The sequence below is a fragment of the Leptonychotes weddellii genome, chromosome 4 (assembly GCF_054177405.1).
Source record: "Leptonychotes weddellii isolate Sample4059 chromosome 4, ASM5417740v2, whole genome shotgun sequence".
NCBI lineage: Eukaryota > Metazoa > Chordata > Mammalia > Carnivora > Phocidae > Leptonychotes > Leptonychotes weddellii.
In genome coordinates, this window is record NC_138372.1 from 57538247 (window position 1) to 57556636 (window position 18390).

Below are 18390 nucleotides of genomic sequence, written 5' to 3' on the forward strand. Positions count from 1 at the left end.
CTCCAGTTGCATTGTTATTGTATAAGAAAGCAACTGATTTCTGTGCATTGATTTTGTATCTTGCCACATTACTGAATTGCTGTATGAGTTCTAGTAATTTGGGGGTGGAGTCTTGGATTTTCCATATAAAGTATCATGTCATCTGTGAAGAGAGAGAGTTTGACTTCTTCTTTGCCAATTTGAATACCTTTTATTTCTTTTTGTTGTCTGATTGCTGTTGCTAGGACTTCTAGTACTATGTTGAACAATAGTGGCGAGAGTGGGCATCCTTGTCGTGTTCCTGATCTTAAGGGAAAGGCTCTCAGCTTTTCCCCATTGAGGATGATATTCGCTGTGTGTTTTTCATAGATGGATTTTATGAACTTGAGGAATGCTCCCTCTATCCCTGTACTCTGAAGAGTTTTAATCAGGAAAGGATGCTGTATTTTGTCAAATGCCTTTTCTGCATCAATTGAGAGGACCATATGGTTCTTCTCTCTCCTCTTTTTAATGTGTTCTGTCACATTGATTGATTTGCGAAAGTTGAACCACCCTTGGATCCCGGGAATCAATCCCACTTGGTTGTGGTGGGTGATCCTTTTAACGTACTGTTGGATCCTATTAGCTGGGATTTTGTTGAGCTTTTTGGAATCCATATTCATCAGGGATATCGGTCTGAAATTCTCCTTTTTGATGAGGTCTTTGCCTGGTTTGGGGATCAAGGTAATGCTTGTCTCATAGAATGAGTCTGGAAGCTTTCCTTCTGTTTCTATTTTTTGAAACAGCTTCAGGAGAATAGGTATTATTTCTTCTTTGAGTGTTTGGTAGAACTCCCCAGGGAATCCATCAGGCCCTGGACTCTTGTGTTTTGGGAGGTTTTTGATCACTGCTTCAGTCTCTTTACTGGTTATTGGCCTATTCAGGTGGTCAGTTTCTTCTTGTTTCAGTCTTGGGAGTTTATAGGTTTCCAGGAAGGCATCCATTTCTTCCATGTTGCTTAATTTATTGGCATATGGTTGTTGATAATAATTTCTAATAATTGTTTCTATTTCCTTGGTGTTAGTCGTGATCTCTCCCCTTTCATTCATAATTTTATTAATTTGGGTCCTTTCTCTTTTCTTTTGGATAAGTCTGGCCAGTGGTTTATCGATCTTATTAATTCTTTCAAAGAACCAGCTTCTAGTTTCGTTGATCTGATCTACTGTGTTTCTGGTTTCTAATTCATTGATCTCTGCTGTAATCTTAATTATATCTCTTCTAATGCATGGCTTAGACCTTGTTTGTTGCTTTTTCTCCAGTTCTTTAAGGTGTAGAGTTAGTTGGTGAATTTGGGATTTTTCTATTTTTTTGAGTGAGGCTTGAATGGCTATGTATTTCCCCCTTCGGACCGCCTTTGCAGTATCCCATAGGTTTTGGACAGATATGTTTTCGTTCTCATTGGTTTCCATGAATTGTTTAAGTGCTTCTTTGATTTCCTGGTTGACTCAAACATTCTTGGGCAGAGTGGTCTTTAGCCTCCAAGTGTTTGAATTTCTTCCAAATTTTTTCTTGTGATTGAGGTCCAGTTTTAAAGCATTTTGGTCTGAGAATATGCAGGGAATGATCTCAGTGTTTTAGTATTGGTTGAGACCTGATTTGTGATCCAATATGTGGTCTATATGCTCTTGAGAAGAATGAGTATTCTGTTGTTTTAGGGTGGAATGTTCTGTATATATCTATGCTCCCGATTCCTATTACAGACTGTCTTCTATGAGGTCCATCTGGTCCAGTGTGTCATTCAAAGCTCTTGTTTCTTTGTTGATTTTCTGCTTAGGTGATCTGTCTATTGCTGAGAGTGGAGTATTGAGGTCTTCTATAATTAACATATTATTATCAATATGACTCTTTATTTTGGTTGTCAGTTGGCTTATGTAGATGACTGCTCCCATGTTGGGGGCATCGATATTTACAATTGTTAGCTCTTCTTGTTGGATAGACCCTTTAAGAATGATATAGTGTCCTTCTGTGTCTCCAACTACAGTCTTTAGCTTAAAATCTAATTTGTCTGATAAAAGAATTGCTACCCCAGCTTTCTTTTGAGGTCCGCTGGCATGGAAGATGGATCTCCATCCCTTCACTTTCAGTCTGGTTGTATCTTTAGGTTCAAAATGAGTCTCTTGTAGACAGCATATGGATGGGTCCTGTCTTTTTATCCAGTCTGCAACCCTGTGCTGTTTTATGGGACCACTTAGGCTGTTCATGTTGAGAGTGATTATTGAAAGATAATGAATTTATTGTCATCATGTTGCCTGTGAAGTCCTTGTTTCTATAGATTGTCTCAGTAAATTTCTGTTCTACATCACTGTTGGGGTCTTTCTCCTTTTAGAGAACCCCCTTTAATATTTCTTGCATGGCCGGCTTAGTGGTCACATATTCTTTCAGTTTCTGCAGCTTTGGAAGCTCTGCATCTCTCCATCCATTTTAAATGACAGCCTTCTTGGATAAAGTATTCTGGCTGCATGTTCTTCTCATTTAGTACCCTGAATATGTCTTGCCAGGCCTTTCTGGCTTGGCAGGTCTCTGTGGATAGGTCTGACTTATTCTGATGTTCCTCCCTCTGTATGTAAGGAATCTCTTCCTCCTAACTGCCCTTAAGATGGTTTCCTTGATTCTCAGATATGCAAGTTTTACTATTACATGCCGGGGTGTTGGTCTGCTTTCCTTGATCTTGTGAGGGGGTCCTCTCTGCCTCTAGGACACGAATGTTTGTTTCATTCCCCAGATTAGGGAAGTTCTCAGCTATGGTTTGCTCAAATATATCTTGTAGTCCTATCTCTTTCTCTCCACCCCCTCAGGGATCCCAATAATCCTGACATTGGAATGTTTCATGGTGTCACTTATTTCTCTAATTCTGTTATCTTGGATTTTAAGTTGTTTCTCCCAGGCCTCCTCTTTTTCTTTCTTTTCTATCAATTTGTCTTCTAGATCACTAATTAGTTCTTCTGCCTCGTTTACCCTAGCTGTTAGATTATCTAGATTAGATTGGATCTCATTGATAGCATTTTTAAGTTCTGCCAGCTCAGCTTTCATTTCTGCCCTTAGAGACTGTATGTTGCCATTAATCGATTTCTCCATTCTAGCTACCATCTTCATAACTGTTACTTTGAAGTCCGTTTCTGACATCTTTGTTATATCTGTATCCATTTGTAAATTTGTGGCAGAAGTCACAGTCTCTGAGTCTTTCCTATTTTGGGGGTTCCTCCTCCTAGTCATTCTGTTGATGGGTGGTTGTGGGAATGTATAGAGTCCAAATTATTGACCACAATCAAGCAAGATGCACCTGTTTTCTAGGGACCTTAGGGTTGCTGGCTTCTTGTTTTCCCAGCCTGTCTTCTGGGGGAGGGGCCTGCTGCACTGTTACTCAGGCAACCCTGTTTGGACAGAGTTGCCCTGCCCCCTGTTGGGGGGGGGATGGGCTCAGTGAAAACCGGTTTTTGGGGGGCTTTTGTTCTCTGGCGGCTTTTCCTGGCAGCTTTCCGCGTCTCTTCCAAAAGTAGAGCAGAAGAGACCGTTTCCAACCCTCTGCCTCAGAACAGAGAGTTCGCAGTCTGTTCTTCAGTGACCTCTCCAGGCCACACTATCTCCATTTCTGTCTGTGGTGCTAAAAACTGCAGCGTCCTGGGTTGTGTGCCCCTCAGCAGCACTCCCAGTCCTTGCCTCCAGGTTGGGACAGTCTCTGCCCTTTGTGCTTCTAAAACCGCCAGTGCCCCTAGTTCACATGCGTCCCCTGCCACTCTGGGTTTCAGTCCAGGGGGCTGCCCTAATGTCCTTTTCCCACTGCAGCTGGTCTGCGAGTCTGTGCCCCGTCCCCAGTGTGGGAGGCTTTCGCGAACCTGCGGTGCAGGATCCCGTTGGCTCCCTCCCCCTTCCATTTATTTTCCGATACCTGCCCGCAGAATCAGGGCTCCCTGCTTCATACCTTGAAACCAACTGCCTATGATATTCTGCTTGTAGAGATCCAGATCTATTTTCTTACATCTCAGGCTGATTTTGTGGGTGTTCAGAGTGCTCTGGTAGATATCCAGCTCAGTTCAGGGTACCGGTTGGAATAGGGTCCCCTACTCCTCCGCCATCTTTTCCTGCCCCCTCTGGAAGTAAAGTTTTATTGAAACATAGCCATGCTCATTCATTTACTTTTGTCTGTGCCTGCTTTCCCAATATAGTGTCTGAGTTGAGTAATTACTACAGACAGTATTGCCCACAAAGCCTAAAATATTTACCACCTGACCCTCTATTAAAAATGTCTGCCAAACTGTGCTTTACATTTTAAGAGCAGTTAGGGCTCTACATGAAGGTTGAGGGTTATAGATAACTAGAAATAGATATAATAGAGACCAATATAATAGATGAGATGCCCAGAAAAGATGGATAACGCTAATTTGTGAGAGAAGGTAAAAAAGTGTGGAACCCTGGGAAGCCAAAAGTTAAGAGGCAGACAGAGGAAAAAGAATCTGGCAAAGTAAACTACTGGTTTAAGGAGAATTAGAGTTGTCATGGAAGTGAAGGGGAATAGGAGAAAAGAGCCCCAATATATATATATTTTTAGTATGTTATGTTAATCAGCATACATTACATCATTAGTTTTTGATGGAGTGTTCCATGATTCATTGTTTTCGTATAACACCCAGTGTGCCATGCAGAATGTGCCCTCTTTAATACCCATCACCAGGCTAACCCATCCCCCCACCCCCCTCTAGAACCCTCAGTTTGTTTCTCAGAGTCCATAGTCTCTCATGGTTTGTCTTCCCCTCTGATTTCCCCCCTTCATTCTTCCCCTCCTGCTATCTTCTTCTTTTTTTTTTTTTTTAACATGTAATGTATTATTTGTTTCAGAGGTACAGGTCTGTGGATGATAGACACTGGGGAGGGTGTGTGCTATGGTGAGCACTGTGAATTGTGTAAGACAGTTGAATCACAGATTCCCAATATATTTTTAAGAAGTTTTATGTGCCAGGACCCTAAGGTAGGCTGTTCATGTATATTCTTTCTAATTTTATGGCAATTCTGTTTAGTAGGTAATGTATCAATAGGAAAGTGCCTGAACAGGGAAATGAATCCAAGTGAGTCTAAAACTCTTTTTATACTATTTGCCTGGAAGGAAGGAGTTTCAATGAAGTTAAATCAAAAGAGGAAAAGAGGTTTTGTAATTGTTATATAAAGAAAACATATATATTTGAAGATTAGAAGGTAGTTTATGATTTTTACCAAGAGTAGTCTCCACTTATAGAAGCATATTAGCAAGTACTTTTCCTTATATTTTAGTATAAGATTATTTATCAGTAATGCCATTAAAGTTGTCATAATTTGCTGTATTTTTAAAAGTCATCAGATAAAGTTTTATAGAAAGTGAACATGATATAAATTATAGTGATTAAAATATCATTGCATAATTCTGAATCTTTAAGAACTGATATTTAGTTTTTTGAATTTAGGTTCATACTTTGGAAACAAAAGATCTAATGCAGAAAACCCATTTGCATCAAATTTTACTTTTGGTACAAGCTCGGCTTCTGCACAAGATAGTAATTATCCTCAAATACTGAAAACTCCATTGCCTACTGGAAATCCCCAGAGATCAGGTTATAAAAGTTGGACACCACAAATGGGATATTCAGGTAAAATGAAAATGAGTGGAATGTTTACCTAGTTGACTTTGAAACTATTAAGGTTTGTAAATTATAAATTAGGGTGGTTAAGTTCATTTGACGTTATTTGTAACTGACACAGATGACTGAAAGAAAAATACTTCAGTTTACCCATATCCATAATTTGAGGTTAAGTTAATGCTACGTAGTTTCTGATACTATTTGTTAATAAATGCAGGTTTGTGTTATTTTAACTATTCTGACAAAAAAGTAAAAGAGAAAACTCCCTTTTATACATAATATTTACTTAAATCTAGCAGTTGATCCTGATAGTATTATTGTGCAGGGGTTTTTTTTCCATACTTAAATTTTAGTTTTTATCTAAATCTAGTTTTTCTTGAGGGGAAAAGGAATGAAATAGTTCTTCATGTGTAAGTGTTCTCTAAGGTACATGCAGTAGAATTTCTTGGATACAGGACATGTGAATGTATACATTTACAAGATAATAACAAATTGTTTTCTAAATGCTTCTACCAGTGTACACTATTACTAGCAACATGTGAGAGTTCTTGTTGATCTGCATCCTCTCCAACAGTTGGTATTGTCAGACTTCTTAATATTTACCAGTCTAGCAGTTGTAAGATACTAATTGTAGTCTGAATTTGTATTTTCCTGGTTATTAATGAAGTTGATTACCTTTTGTGTGCTTTTTGACCATATAGCTTTCATTTTTTTGTGAAATGACTGTTCATGTGTTTTACCTATTTTTCTTTAGATTTATTTTTCTAGATTTGTAGAAATTCTTTATATATTCTGAATATATATTCAGAGTATATATTCTTTTGATGAATACATACATTGTGTATATCTTCTCTAGGTTTATGGCTTGTCTTCCTCCTTTTTTTATGATCTTTGATGAACAGAAGTTCTTAATTTTATACATTTTTAGTAAATGTTCTGCTGCACTTGTTTTTTCTTTTTATCTTTACAGTTGTGTTTTATATATGTTTATTAGGTCTTTTCCTTTCTTTCTTTCTTTTTTAATAAACTACACTGGTTGTGGGGCTTAAACTCATGACCCTGAGATTAAGAGTCACATGCTCTACCCACTGAGCCAACCAGGTGCCCATTAGGTCCTTTCTTTAATTGTGTTAAGTCTGTATCACTAAAGACTTCTTTGTAGAGGTATATTAAAAACTCCCATTATGATTGTGGACTTGTCTATTTCTCTAGTAGTTCTGTTAATTTTTTGTTTTGCATATTTTGAAGCTATTTTAGTAAGAGCCTAAAAATTTAGCATTGTTATGTTGTAATAGGAAATGACTCTTCATCTCTAAATATACTTTTTGCTTTAACTTATATTTTGTCTGCTATTAATACAACAATTCCTTTCCTTTAGGTTACTGTTTATATGATATATATTTAAAAAATTTTTGACTTCCAAACTTTTACCCTCAGGCCTTTGTACATGGTATTTCCTATGCTTGGGAACACTTTCTTCCCCTCTTCATACAGTCAACTCTTATTTATTCCTCAAGTCTAAGCTTAAATGTTACATCTTACAGAAAGCTTTCTGTAATCCTATAAGTCTAGGTTGATTCTCTCTACTACGTGCTCCCATTTCACTTTGCATTTTACTAATAATATTGGTATTTAATTGTCTTTTTCTCTGCTGCTCTATAAATTCCATGAAGGCAGAGACTATAGCAGTCTGGATCTAATTTGAAGATAGAACCATATAATGATTTAAACAAGGGAGATTTAACATAAAGAATTATTAAACTATGATAACAAAGTCACTGTAAGATATAAGAAAACTCTGTAAGGTACTCTAGAACTGAGGGGAGGCCCAAGAGGTCCTGTTCGGAAGCACGCTCTTTTCAGGGCTCATCTCCAAGTCTGGGGTATAGATCTCCTTGGAGAAAGTCAAGTTGAACCTACTAAATGGCAGAGGCTGCAGGTTTGCAGGCAAGGATTGGTCCACTGTCCCCCTGGGAAGTGGTGCTATATGGGGCATTTAATGTTGATCAGGTTAGGTACTCACAGTGTGGTTGGCCAGGTTAGCCTTGGTAAGAGGAAGTTCATGATGTTGAGCCCATGCATATCCTTGCCACCATGGCTGCTTTGTTCATAGGTCTACTAAAGAAGCACTGGGGTGGCTGGGAAAAGAGGCTAGTTGACATCTGCAGAGTGTAGCATTTTGTCTACCTGATTATTAAGAGTCCCCTCTATAGTAGTTGCCCTTTAGTGGGCATTCACATGAGACATAAATATTTTCGAAGTTTATGCCTATTCAAAGAGGTTCATCTGCATACTTTCCCCAAGCTTTCCTTTTTATTATCTTCCAGTTCTATTTCTTCCAAGTCCCTATCCAGCTAGACCATTACCAACTGCTTATGAATGAGTCTAAATCTGTACTTCTGGTACAGTACTACCTCATTCCAGACATGGTAGATAACCAAAGGTACTGCTCAAAGTTCTGCTCAACAAAAGATCAAAGTGAACAAAACAGCTAAAAAAATTAGAATAAAATAGTAATGCATATCAAATATCTCACAGTGAAAGAGGAGTTTCATAGCAGAAAAGCAATGGAAGAAATTAGAAAGGAAAAAGATTGTGTATACAAAAGCAGAAATCTTTGAGAGATCAAGATTGGTAGCAACTATAAATCATTTTCATTGATTTATAAAATTTTCATAAACAGATGGAAAACATTAAGATTTAGTAAAAACTGTATAAAAAGACATGAACATATCAAAAGAAAATATAGAAAACAAATGGATATGTTAAATTCTGTTCAATTTTGATAGTAATTTTCAAAAATACAAATTCAAGTGTCAATACATTAAATTAGGACCACAGGGGAAGGGAGGGAAAACTGGGGAGAAATCAGAGAGGGAGACAAACCATGAGAGACTCTGGACTCCGGGAACTAAACTGAAGGTTACAGAAAGGAGAGGGTAGGATGATGGGGTAACCGGGCATTAAGGAGAACACATGTGGTGATGAGCACTGGGTGTTACACACAACTAATGAATCATTGAACATAATAATAAAAAAATAAAAAAAAAATAAATTAGTAATAATAATATAATACATTTCAGAAGTTAGTAATGGTAAAGACACAGTAAAATTGGTTTTTCTCGTATACTGCTAATGGAATAAAAAATTGGAAAAAAAAGAATTGATATAGGGGCACCTGGCTGGCTCAGTCAGTAGATCATGTGTCTCTTAATCTCAGGGTTGTCAGTTTGAGCCCCACATTGGGTGTAGAGATTACTTAAATAAACTTTAAAAAAAAATGGTACAATTCTGAAAGAAATTTGGCAATATATATGAGATCCTTAACAAATGGTGGTTTTCCTTTGTTCCAGTAATTGACTTCTAAGGATCTACTTTAAGGAAATAATAGACCCACAAAAAAGCTTTAGGCACTAGAATGCTCATTATATTATTATTTACAACAGAGATAACAATATAAGTGTTCTTTTAGAAGTTTAAGGGAGATATCTTCTGAGTGTACTAAATTTCCACTGGAACTTGGTATTTATTTTCCAATTAAAAATAGGAAGGTCATATTTTATTGCAGAATTAAACTGCCTTCATAGATCTAATGTAAACTCAATCATAATGTATGAATAAGATGGCTTTTGTGGCAAAGAGGGTTTGGAGATCTAGACATAATACATTTTTAAATGAACTCTTAAATTGACGCTAACTAGGATTACATAATTGTTTAATTTTGTAGGCATTATAATAGAAGAGTAGAAAGAGTAGAAAAAAATGAATCTAGGTCAGGGAGGGAAAAGAGAGAGGAAATGAGTTTTTTTTTTTAATATTTTATTTATTTATTTGACAGAGAGGGACACAGCGAGAGAGGGAACACAAGCGGGGGAGTGGGAGAGGGATAAGCAGACTCCCTGCTGAGCAGGGAGCCCAACACGGCAATCCCAGGACCCTGGGATCATGACCTGAGCCAAAGGCAGACACTCAGCCGACTGAGCCACCGAGGCACCCCTATTGCATTTAATTTTTATAGTTTGTGAAAAAGGTTTGGTATTTCTACTTTCAAGATGAATGAATAAATGGTAGCTTTATAAAGGTTAAACAACTTACCTGAATATTCATTGTTTGTAAGGTACAGATCTCAAAATCAGTAATAATATGTAAAGGTTAGGAGCACCAGATCTGGAGTCAGGCTGCCTGTGTACAAATTCTGACTTTATTAGTTCCATCCATGCTTCAGTCTCCTTGAAGGTAAATGGAGTAAATAATGATATCTATTTGATAGAATTGTGAAAATTAAATGAGTTAATTCAAATAAAGAATTTAGAACATTCTTGGCACATTAATAAAGTATCCAACATTACACATATAGTTATATATAATTGGAGTTTATAGTTATATAATATTTTATTCTTTTTTTTTAAGATTTTATTTATTCATGAGAGACAGAGGCAGAGGGAGAAACAGGTTCCCTGTGGAGCAGGGAGTCAGATGCAGGACTAGATCCCAGGACCCCAGGATCAGGACCTGAGCCGAAGGCAGACGCTTAACCCACTGAGCCACCCAGGCGTCCCTATAATATTTTATTCTTTATAAAATGCATTCATATATATAATCCCATTTGATCCATTCATACCAGCTCTTGAGTTAGGCAGGGCAGTTACTACATTTTGTGATTTTTGATTATTTATTATGAAGTAATTTGCTCAAATTCATATAGCTTTTAAACGATAGAGTAGGATAAATAATCTAGGTTTTCTCATCCCAAATTCAGTGTTCCTTCATAACTCCATTCCAATAAAATGCAAAATGGGGGAATGTATAAATTATTTCTAATTTTGAAGTTAAGTTTTGGCAAAATACTTTGAGAATTAACATTTTTATTTGGTCGGGATATTAAAAGTTGTTTTTTGATGAGGAAAAAAAAGTTATTTCCTTGGATATTAAGAGCCATGTCCTAAACTTGGTGCTTTGAGATCTTATTAGAAAGAATGAGAACAAGCGTGGAGGACACGGGGAAGGGAGGGAAAACTGGGAAGAAATCAGAGAGGGAGACAAACCATGAGAGACTCTGGACTCCGGGAAACAAACTGAGGGGTGTGCAGGGGAGGGGGTTGGGGAGTTGGGGTAACAGGGTGATGGGTATTAAGGAGGGCATGTGTGGTGATGAGCACTGGATATTATATGCAACTAATGAATCGTTGAACATTACATCAAAAACTAACGATGTACTACTATATGTTGGCTAACTGAACATAATAAAAAAAAGGAAAGAATGAAAACATACTATTATTAATTTTTATACATTTTCTTTTTTAAAAAATTTAACAGCTACATCGTCATCTGCGGTTTCAACACACTCCCCATCAGTTATTGTAGCTGTTGTAGAAGGTAGAGGACTTGCCAGAGGTGAAATAGGAATGGCAAGTATTGATTTAAAAAGCCCACAAATTATATTATCTCAGTTTGCAGACAATACAACATATGCGAAGGTAAGTATTTATACTGTTAGAAAATGGTTGACCTAGTGAGCACTATGTAGATTTTCAAGTCACTGCTTTCCTAATTAGTTTACTTTTTCATGGAATAAAGTTTATTCACAATTGTTCTAATGTAGGCTACTCTGAATTAAAACTGTTTTACATCTGATTTTAATTTTTTTAATGTATTTTGTCCTAAAAATAATGTGCTTTGCTGTTATATGAACATTTCAAATTACTGTTAATTTCTAAAATTAACCTCTTCAAATTAATAGTTCTTGGACTCATTCCAAAGATTATATATTAATAATGCTATTGCCAAAGTTGTTTCACTGAACAGTATTTGAATTCTTTTTCCAGAGTTCAGGGAAACTGGTCTTTTAGGTCAGTCATAATTTAGCCTCTTCTTGCCTTCACTTCCTATCACTTATCATTAATTTGGGCCACTGGCCTATTGTCATGGAAATTTCTGTCATTTACCAGGTAGAAGTAATCTGCTTTTAATCTCTATATTCTAAAAAGTTAGTTGACCCAATTTCTGTTATTAAATATATATATGCTATGTTATTTTTAGCATTTTATTGTTTTTTTTTTTCCTTTTCCTAATTCCTCTTTATGGTTTCTCAGTACATAGATTTCCTTTTCCTTCCTAATAATTAATTGTTTTAACATAGCTAACAACCTACATGATACTAGTACTGCATGTAACTTTATCTCTGGGTATTTCACATTTTTATGCAATTTAAAAAAACATAGGAAAAAGCTTTTTTTAAAAACAAATGTTTGGCAAATTGATTAAGAATTTCTGTGTCTGGGGGCGCTGGGTGGCTCAGTTGTTTAACATCTGCTTTTGGCTCAGGTCATGATCCCAGGACCCTGGGATGAAGCCCCACATCAAACTCCCGCTCAGCAGGGAGTCTGCTTCTCCTTCTCCTTTTGCCCCTCTCCCTCACTCATGTTCGCTCTCTCTCTCTCTCTCTCTCAAATAAATAAATAAAATCTTTAAAAAAAAAAAAAAAGAATTTCTGTGTCTGGGATAGTTCTAAGAAATGCACCTATATTGTGAAAAGAATAAGTTGTAAAACATATGTTTCTCATCTGTGTTTCTATATTGTTCAACTTCTAAGCTGTACCAGTGTGGTCATAATGATTGAATCACCATAGTTATACTTTTGAATGTGTTTATGTTTTTTATGGAGATGGATAGAATACCAAATAGAAGAATTAATTTTAAAACATCTTATATTAGGAATATATATCTGATAAGTTCAAATAATTTTTGAGCTTAGAGCTGTTACAAATTATTGTGAAGTAAAATATAACCTATGTTTATTATATTTTATATATGATATATTTATATTCATATAGCATGTATGTGTAATATATCACTTTTAGAAATATATCTTAACTGACATATATAATTAGAACAGTTGTAATTTTGTGTATCTGTGAATTAATTTTAAGTACTTATCTCTCAGAAAAATATGCCACTTGTTTGGTTTTAGAGAATTCTAAGCTTACATTTAAGAAATTATTTATTCAAATTATTTTAGGTGATTACTAAACTCAAAATTTTATCACCTTTGGAAATAATAATGTCAAATACTGCTTGTGTTGTGGGGAATTCAACTAAGTTGTTTACTCTGATCACAGAAAATTTCAAGGTGAGTGATTTTTATTCTCAATAGTAACATTCAAGTCTTACCTTATTTAAAATCCATTCTATAATAGCATTCTGGAGAACAATAATTTGAACAACTTTATATTTACCCTGAAGTACTCACTAAATACAAGTCCTAAACTAATGGACAGTTAATACATAAAATGAAAATGACAGGGCATCCACTTACTTGATTTGGCACCCTTGATCTACCTTAAACACCATCTTTTTTTTTTAATTGTGGGTTACTTCTGTGAGGTTTAAGATAATTATGATGGCTACAGATTGATGTGATCTCAGCTTATCGAATTCAGAGAAAAAATATATTCTTTCTTCCAGTGTCCATATATAAATGCCAGGGAAGGACCCTAATGGGTCCTGCTTTGTTCATACTCCCACATATTAGACTAATTACTGTTTCTCAGGGTAGAAGCACTATGATTGATTAATCCCTGGTCATTTGCTTTCTGTGGGGATACAGGGCTCTGTAATTGACAGTTACCAAACCCACATGGAATGTAAAATAGATGAGTCCTTCAAAGGCAAAAACAGCATATATTCACTACACTTGAGATGTAGGGCAGTATGGCATAGTGCTTAAGAATAGAGGAGTCAGACTGTGCTTGTTTCAGATCTTGACTCTACATGATCTTGTGCAAGTTAAGTTACTTAAGTTTTTTTCATCAGTAAAATAGGGACAATAATCTACCTCCTAGAGAATTGGTATTTTATATAACATAATTAGAGAAATGACCTCATTGATTTAAGGTTACTTTTGGGCAAAGCCCTAAAGGAAGTGAGAGACAGAGCCATAGAAGTATTGGGGTAAAAGTATTATAAGCAGAGGGGAAAAACCAGTATTATTATTATTGTCATTATTACCACACTTACCATAAAAAAAACCTTCATTAGAAGAGAAGCACTATGAAGTGGAAGGACTTTGTAGCCAGAGAAGTCTAAATTCAAGTCTCAGTTCTGGCACGTATCAAATGTGTGATGTTAGAAAAACTACTTGACTTTTTAGAATTTTACTTGTAAGAAAATTGTAGTTAAAACAAGACTTACATCGTAGAGTTATTGTAATGATTAACTGAGATAATTTAAAACAGTCTTGGTGCATAACAAATTCCCTATCTCCTCATGAATTTTTTTTTTTCCCTGTCTTACAGCTCTTTCATAGTCCATTGTTATTATATTATCTTTCTTACATATTGTTTTTATTCAGAGGAGGTAAACCTTTTACTCTACAACTTCATGCTTTTTTTCCTACTCCTTTAAAAAAGTTTCATTATCTCCTTTTCTTCTAAATAAATTCACCGTATGAATATAACATCTCATAGATTTGGTAGCTGGAATTGATATTTTTTTCCTCTGCAGCTAATACATTATAAGGATCTACTCTATCTCAATTATGGTATAGAATATGTAACACCAAATGTAAAACCTGGGTGGTGATGTTGCTGTAGAATAAAGTTAATAGAAGGCAGAGGCTCTCATGTTTATTTTTTATTATTGTACCTACCACATTCAGTTAAATGTCATGTGAATATGGTCTAATAAGAGCTATAGACTGCTATGATTCACTTAGTAAAATAGATAATCATTCTTTTTTTGTAAATCATTAAGAAAATATCTTATTTAACTCTGGAAAATAATAAATAATAAAAAATAAACTTTATATGACATTGAAGCCACCTAAGCAGTTTTGGGGCAACTGCATGAAACTTAAAATTTATTTTGAAATTAAAACTTCTTTTCAGAATGTTAATTTTACTACTATCCAAAGGAAATACTTCAATGAAACAAAAGGACTAGAGTACATTGAACAGTTATGCATAACAGAATTCAGCACTGTCCTAATGGAGGTTCAGTCCAAGTAAGTTATGACTTAAGGAAAATGTTAAGTCTGTAGTGTGAGTTCCATGAGGGCAAGGTCTTTTGTTCGTTTTGTTTTCTGCTGTATCCCTAGAAAAGTGCCTGACTTACAATACATACTCCATAATTATTGAAATAGTAAAATAGTTAACTAAAATTTATATACAAGGCATATTTTGCTAACTTAATTTATACAGAATTTTTCCAAATTGGTCATAATCTGTTGCCATTATGGTTGCTGCTCACTTTACTTTGGAGTGAATTGCTCAAGTAGCTACAGTAACCTAGAAATGTGAGACACCGAGCTGTAGTCCTATTATTTCATACATGTACTCCTAAGAGATTCAGTTAGGACAGGGAATGATATTTTTAAAAAGGATTTTTTTTAAAAGATTTTATTTATTTGATAGAGAGAGAACACAAGCAGGGGCAGCTGCAGGCAGAGGGAGAGGGAGAAGCAGACTTCCCCCTGAGCAGGGAGCCCAACGTGGGGCTCTATCCCAGGACCCTGAGATCATGACCTGAGCCGAAGGCAGATGCTTAACAGACTGAGCCACCCAGGCACCCTAGAAAGGGTATTTTTTAGAACATAGTAATAGATACTTTCTTTGAGCTGGGTTGGACTAGTTGTGTATTCAGTTAATCACAGTAACTAAGCTCACCAAGATCATAACATACTTTTCTATACATAGGAACCTTCTAACTCTGTCAGACCTTTTCAACATTATTTGAATTCTTAGAATGGTACATTGACACAAGTTACCACTGAATATTGTCTTCCAGCCTGTGATTTATTGGAGTTGTTAAGTGTCAGACTTCAGAAAATTGTCTATCAACTTTTATGTTTTAGAGGTTATTTTGTTAGTTTTCAAAAGTAAAGAGCACTGAAAAAAAAATAAAGAGCACTGGGTGTGCTTTTTCCCTTTGAATTTAAGCAGTGCTATGCAAATATTTATAATTTTCCTAATAATAGGGTGAAATAAATGTTTTATAGCAATACTTTGTTTTATTCTAAAGATTTATAGTGAAGTGTCATTGGTCACCTTTCAGGTATTACTGCCTTGCAGCTGTTGCAGCTTTATTAAAATATGTAGAATTTATTCAAAATTCAGTTTATGCACCAAAATCGCTGAAGATTTGTTTCCAGGGTAGTGAACAGACAGCCATGATAGATTCATCATCAGCCCAAAACCTTGAATTACTAATTAATAATCAAGACTATAGGTAAGATCATCTAAATTTTTTTCTTACAAAATATATGTGTATTTTATTATGTCCTATTTTTCTATGAATAGTTATTTTACATTTCTGTAAATTGTTTGATATAGAAATATTGAATAAACATACCTTTAATCATTGTACCATTGTTGCTGAACTGCTCAGATGTTTCACGAAAGCCAAATTTTAAAAAGGTATTTGTATGAAACAACAAAAAACAACCCATTTCAAAACTAGGCAAAGGACTTGAATGGACATTTCTCCAAAGAAGATATCCAAATGGCCAATAAGCACAGTCATTATGGAAATGCAAATCAAAACTCACAGTTACTACTTCACACTCATTAAGATGGTTATTATCAAGTAAGTAGAAAATAAGTGTTGGCAAAGATGTGGAGAAATTGGAACCCTGGTACATTTATCATGAGAATATAAAATGATACAGTCATTTTTGGAAACAGTATGGTGATTCCTCAAAAAAAGTTAAACATAGAATTACCATATGATTCAGCATTCTACTTCTAAGTGCACATACCGAGAAGAATTGAAAGCAGAGACTCAAAGAGATACTTGCAGACAAGTGTTCACAGCAGCATTATTCACAGTAGCCAAAAGGTGGAAATAAACCAAATGTCCATCAGTGAGTGACTGACTAGATAAACAAAATAAGGTATATACATAATGTACAATGGAATACCATTCAACCTTATGAGTGAAATTCTGATATATGCCACAAGATGTATGAACCTTGAAGACATTGTACTAAGTGCAATAAGCCAAACACAAAAGGAAAAATATTTTATAATTCCACTTAGATACCTAGACTAGGCAAATTCATAGAGACAGAAAGTAGACAAAAATTATCAGGGACTTGGAACAGTAGGGAATAGGTAGTTACTGTTTGGTGGATTCAGAGTTTCTGCTTGGGATGATGAAAAAGTTCTGGAAACGGGTAATGGCAGTTGTACAATATTGTGGATGTATCTAAGAACACTGAATTGTGTACTTAAAATGTTTAAAATGGTAAAATTTATGTTATGTGTGTTTTACCACAATAAAAAAATTGTATCCAGATTACCACAAAATTGGAATGACCAGCTTTATTAAAAGCATCAAGTACAGGAAATTTAAGGGGCTATATAATTATTTGAGAAGGTAAAAATAGTTGAATCAACTTGGTCTGTGGTGTATAACTAGATTGCTGGTTTTACTGGCTTATTATTAACTTTAGTTAGAGTATCAGGAATATGAATGGTGAGCATGAGAGAGAGAGAGAGATAGGGAGAGGCACAGACAGACACACACACAGTGTTTATAGATTTCATAGTAGGGTACTTCAACTAGAATTAACACATTAATAGAAAATAATATAATCAACATGGTGATGGTGAGGCAGAAATGCATTAATACGGGGTTGGTTTGGTACAAAGAATTAATGAGGAATTACAGTGTAGAGGTGGAAACACATAGTATTATTAATATGTACTAAGTATGGTGATAAAATTTGCATAAAAATGATGGGATCATAGCAGAGAGAGAGTTAATTGGGCTTGGGTTAAGGGTAAAAGGGAAGTAGTTAGGAAAGGCTTTCTAGAGGAGATAATACCTGAGGTAAGTTTTGAAATATAAACATAAATATAAGTAATCCAGATGAAGTAGAAAAGGTGGTAAGACAGTAAGTCTCGAAAGCATGATTTTCATTATAACAATACGGTATGTGCAAGGAAACTAAAGCTATTTAATATTACTGATTGGTAAAGTGCAAGTTCGGAGTAAGTAAGCTTGGAGTAGTTAAATAATCAGCTTTTGGTAATTAAATATAACATTAGACATCAATGAAAGGGATAAACTTAAAATGGTTATGATTTTTAGTATTAAGAGTATTGAAGGGAATAAAGAGTACTTTAGACAATTGAAACCTTAAGGTACTCAGTGCAAATTTAGAGCCATAGTTGTTTAAATATCTCTATTACTTTGTATATTCTTATTTTGGCTTCACTTTCCATTATGTGAAATTGCCAGACATTATTTGCTGTTGCAAACTTAGAAACATAGGCTGTCTAATTTTGTTAATTACTTATACTCTAATCATCAAGAGCAGTGTAAATCTATCTGGGTGCTGTTGATACTACTTTTAGTAGGAGTAGTACTATATGTAACACTTTTAGTTAAATATCAGTATAGTAGGCTCAGTTCCTTTGCAGTTCCATTGGCTAATGATGGTCTAAAATTACAACCTTAAAGAATTTATAGTTAATTGTAGCTATTATTCCTTTTCAATTTAGTCAATAAGGAATTTTTTTCTTCTTGCTACTTAAAAAGGATTAAAATAATATTATTTGGAAAAATTACTCTGTCATTTACTTTCTATGTTATAATAACATAGAGTAACATAGAGAGTCAATAACCAAGGCTGATAATTACTACAAAGTGTTTATACTTTGTCACATTTAATAGTTCATCATTATTTATCATTATCATTGTCAAACATTGCTTGAGTTCCAGCTATATATTACATGATAGGATATTTGACCTCTAGGAATTCATA

At 35.1% G+C, this 18390-nt stretch overlaps 1 protein-coding gene across 1 annotated transcript in view; it reads left to right on the forward strand.

Moving 5' to 3' along the window:
- MSH4 (mutS homolog 4) overlaps positions 1–18390 on the forward strand; it is a 110315-nt gene that overhangs the window by 19517 nt on the left and 72408 nt on the right. The window contains exons 2-6 of the mRNA XM_081818658.1: positions 5451–5633; positions 10941–11101; positions 12643–12753; positions 14510–14625; positions 15675–15848. Coding sequence (XP_081674784.1) covers positions 5451–5633; positions 10941–11101; positions 12643–12753; positions 14510–14625; positions 15675–15848 — 745 coding nt within the window. The remainder of the gene's footprint in view (positions 1–5450; positions 5634–10940; positions 11102–12642; positions 12754–14509; positions 14626–15674; positions 15849–18390) is intronic.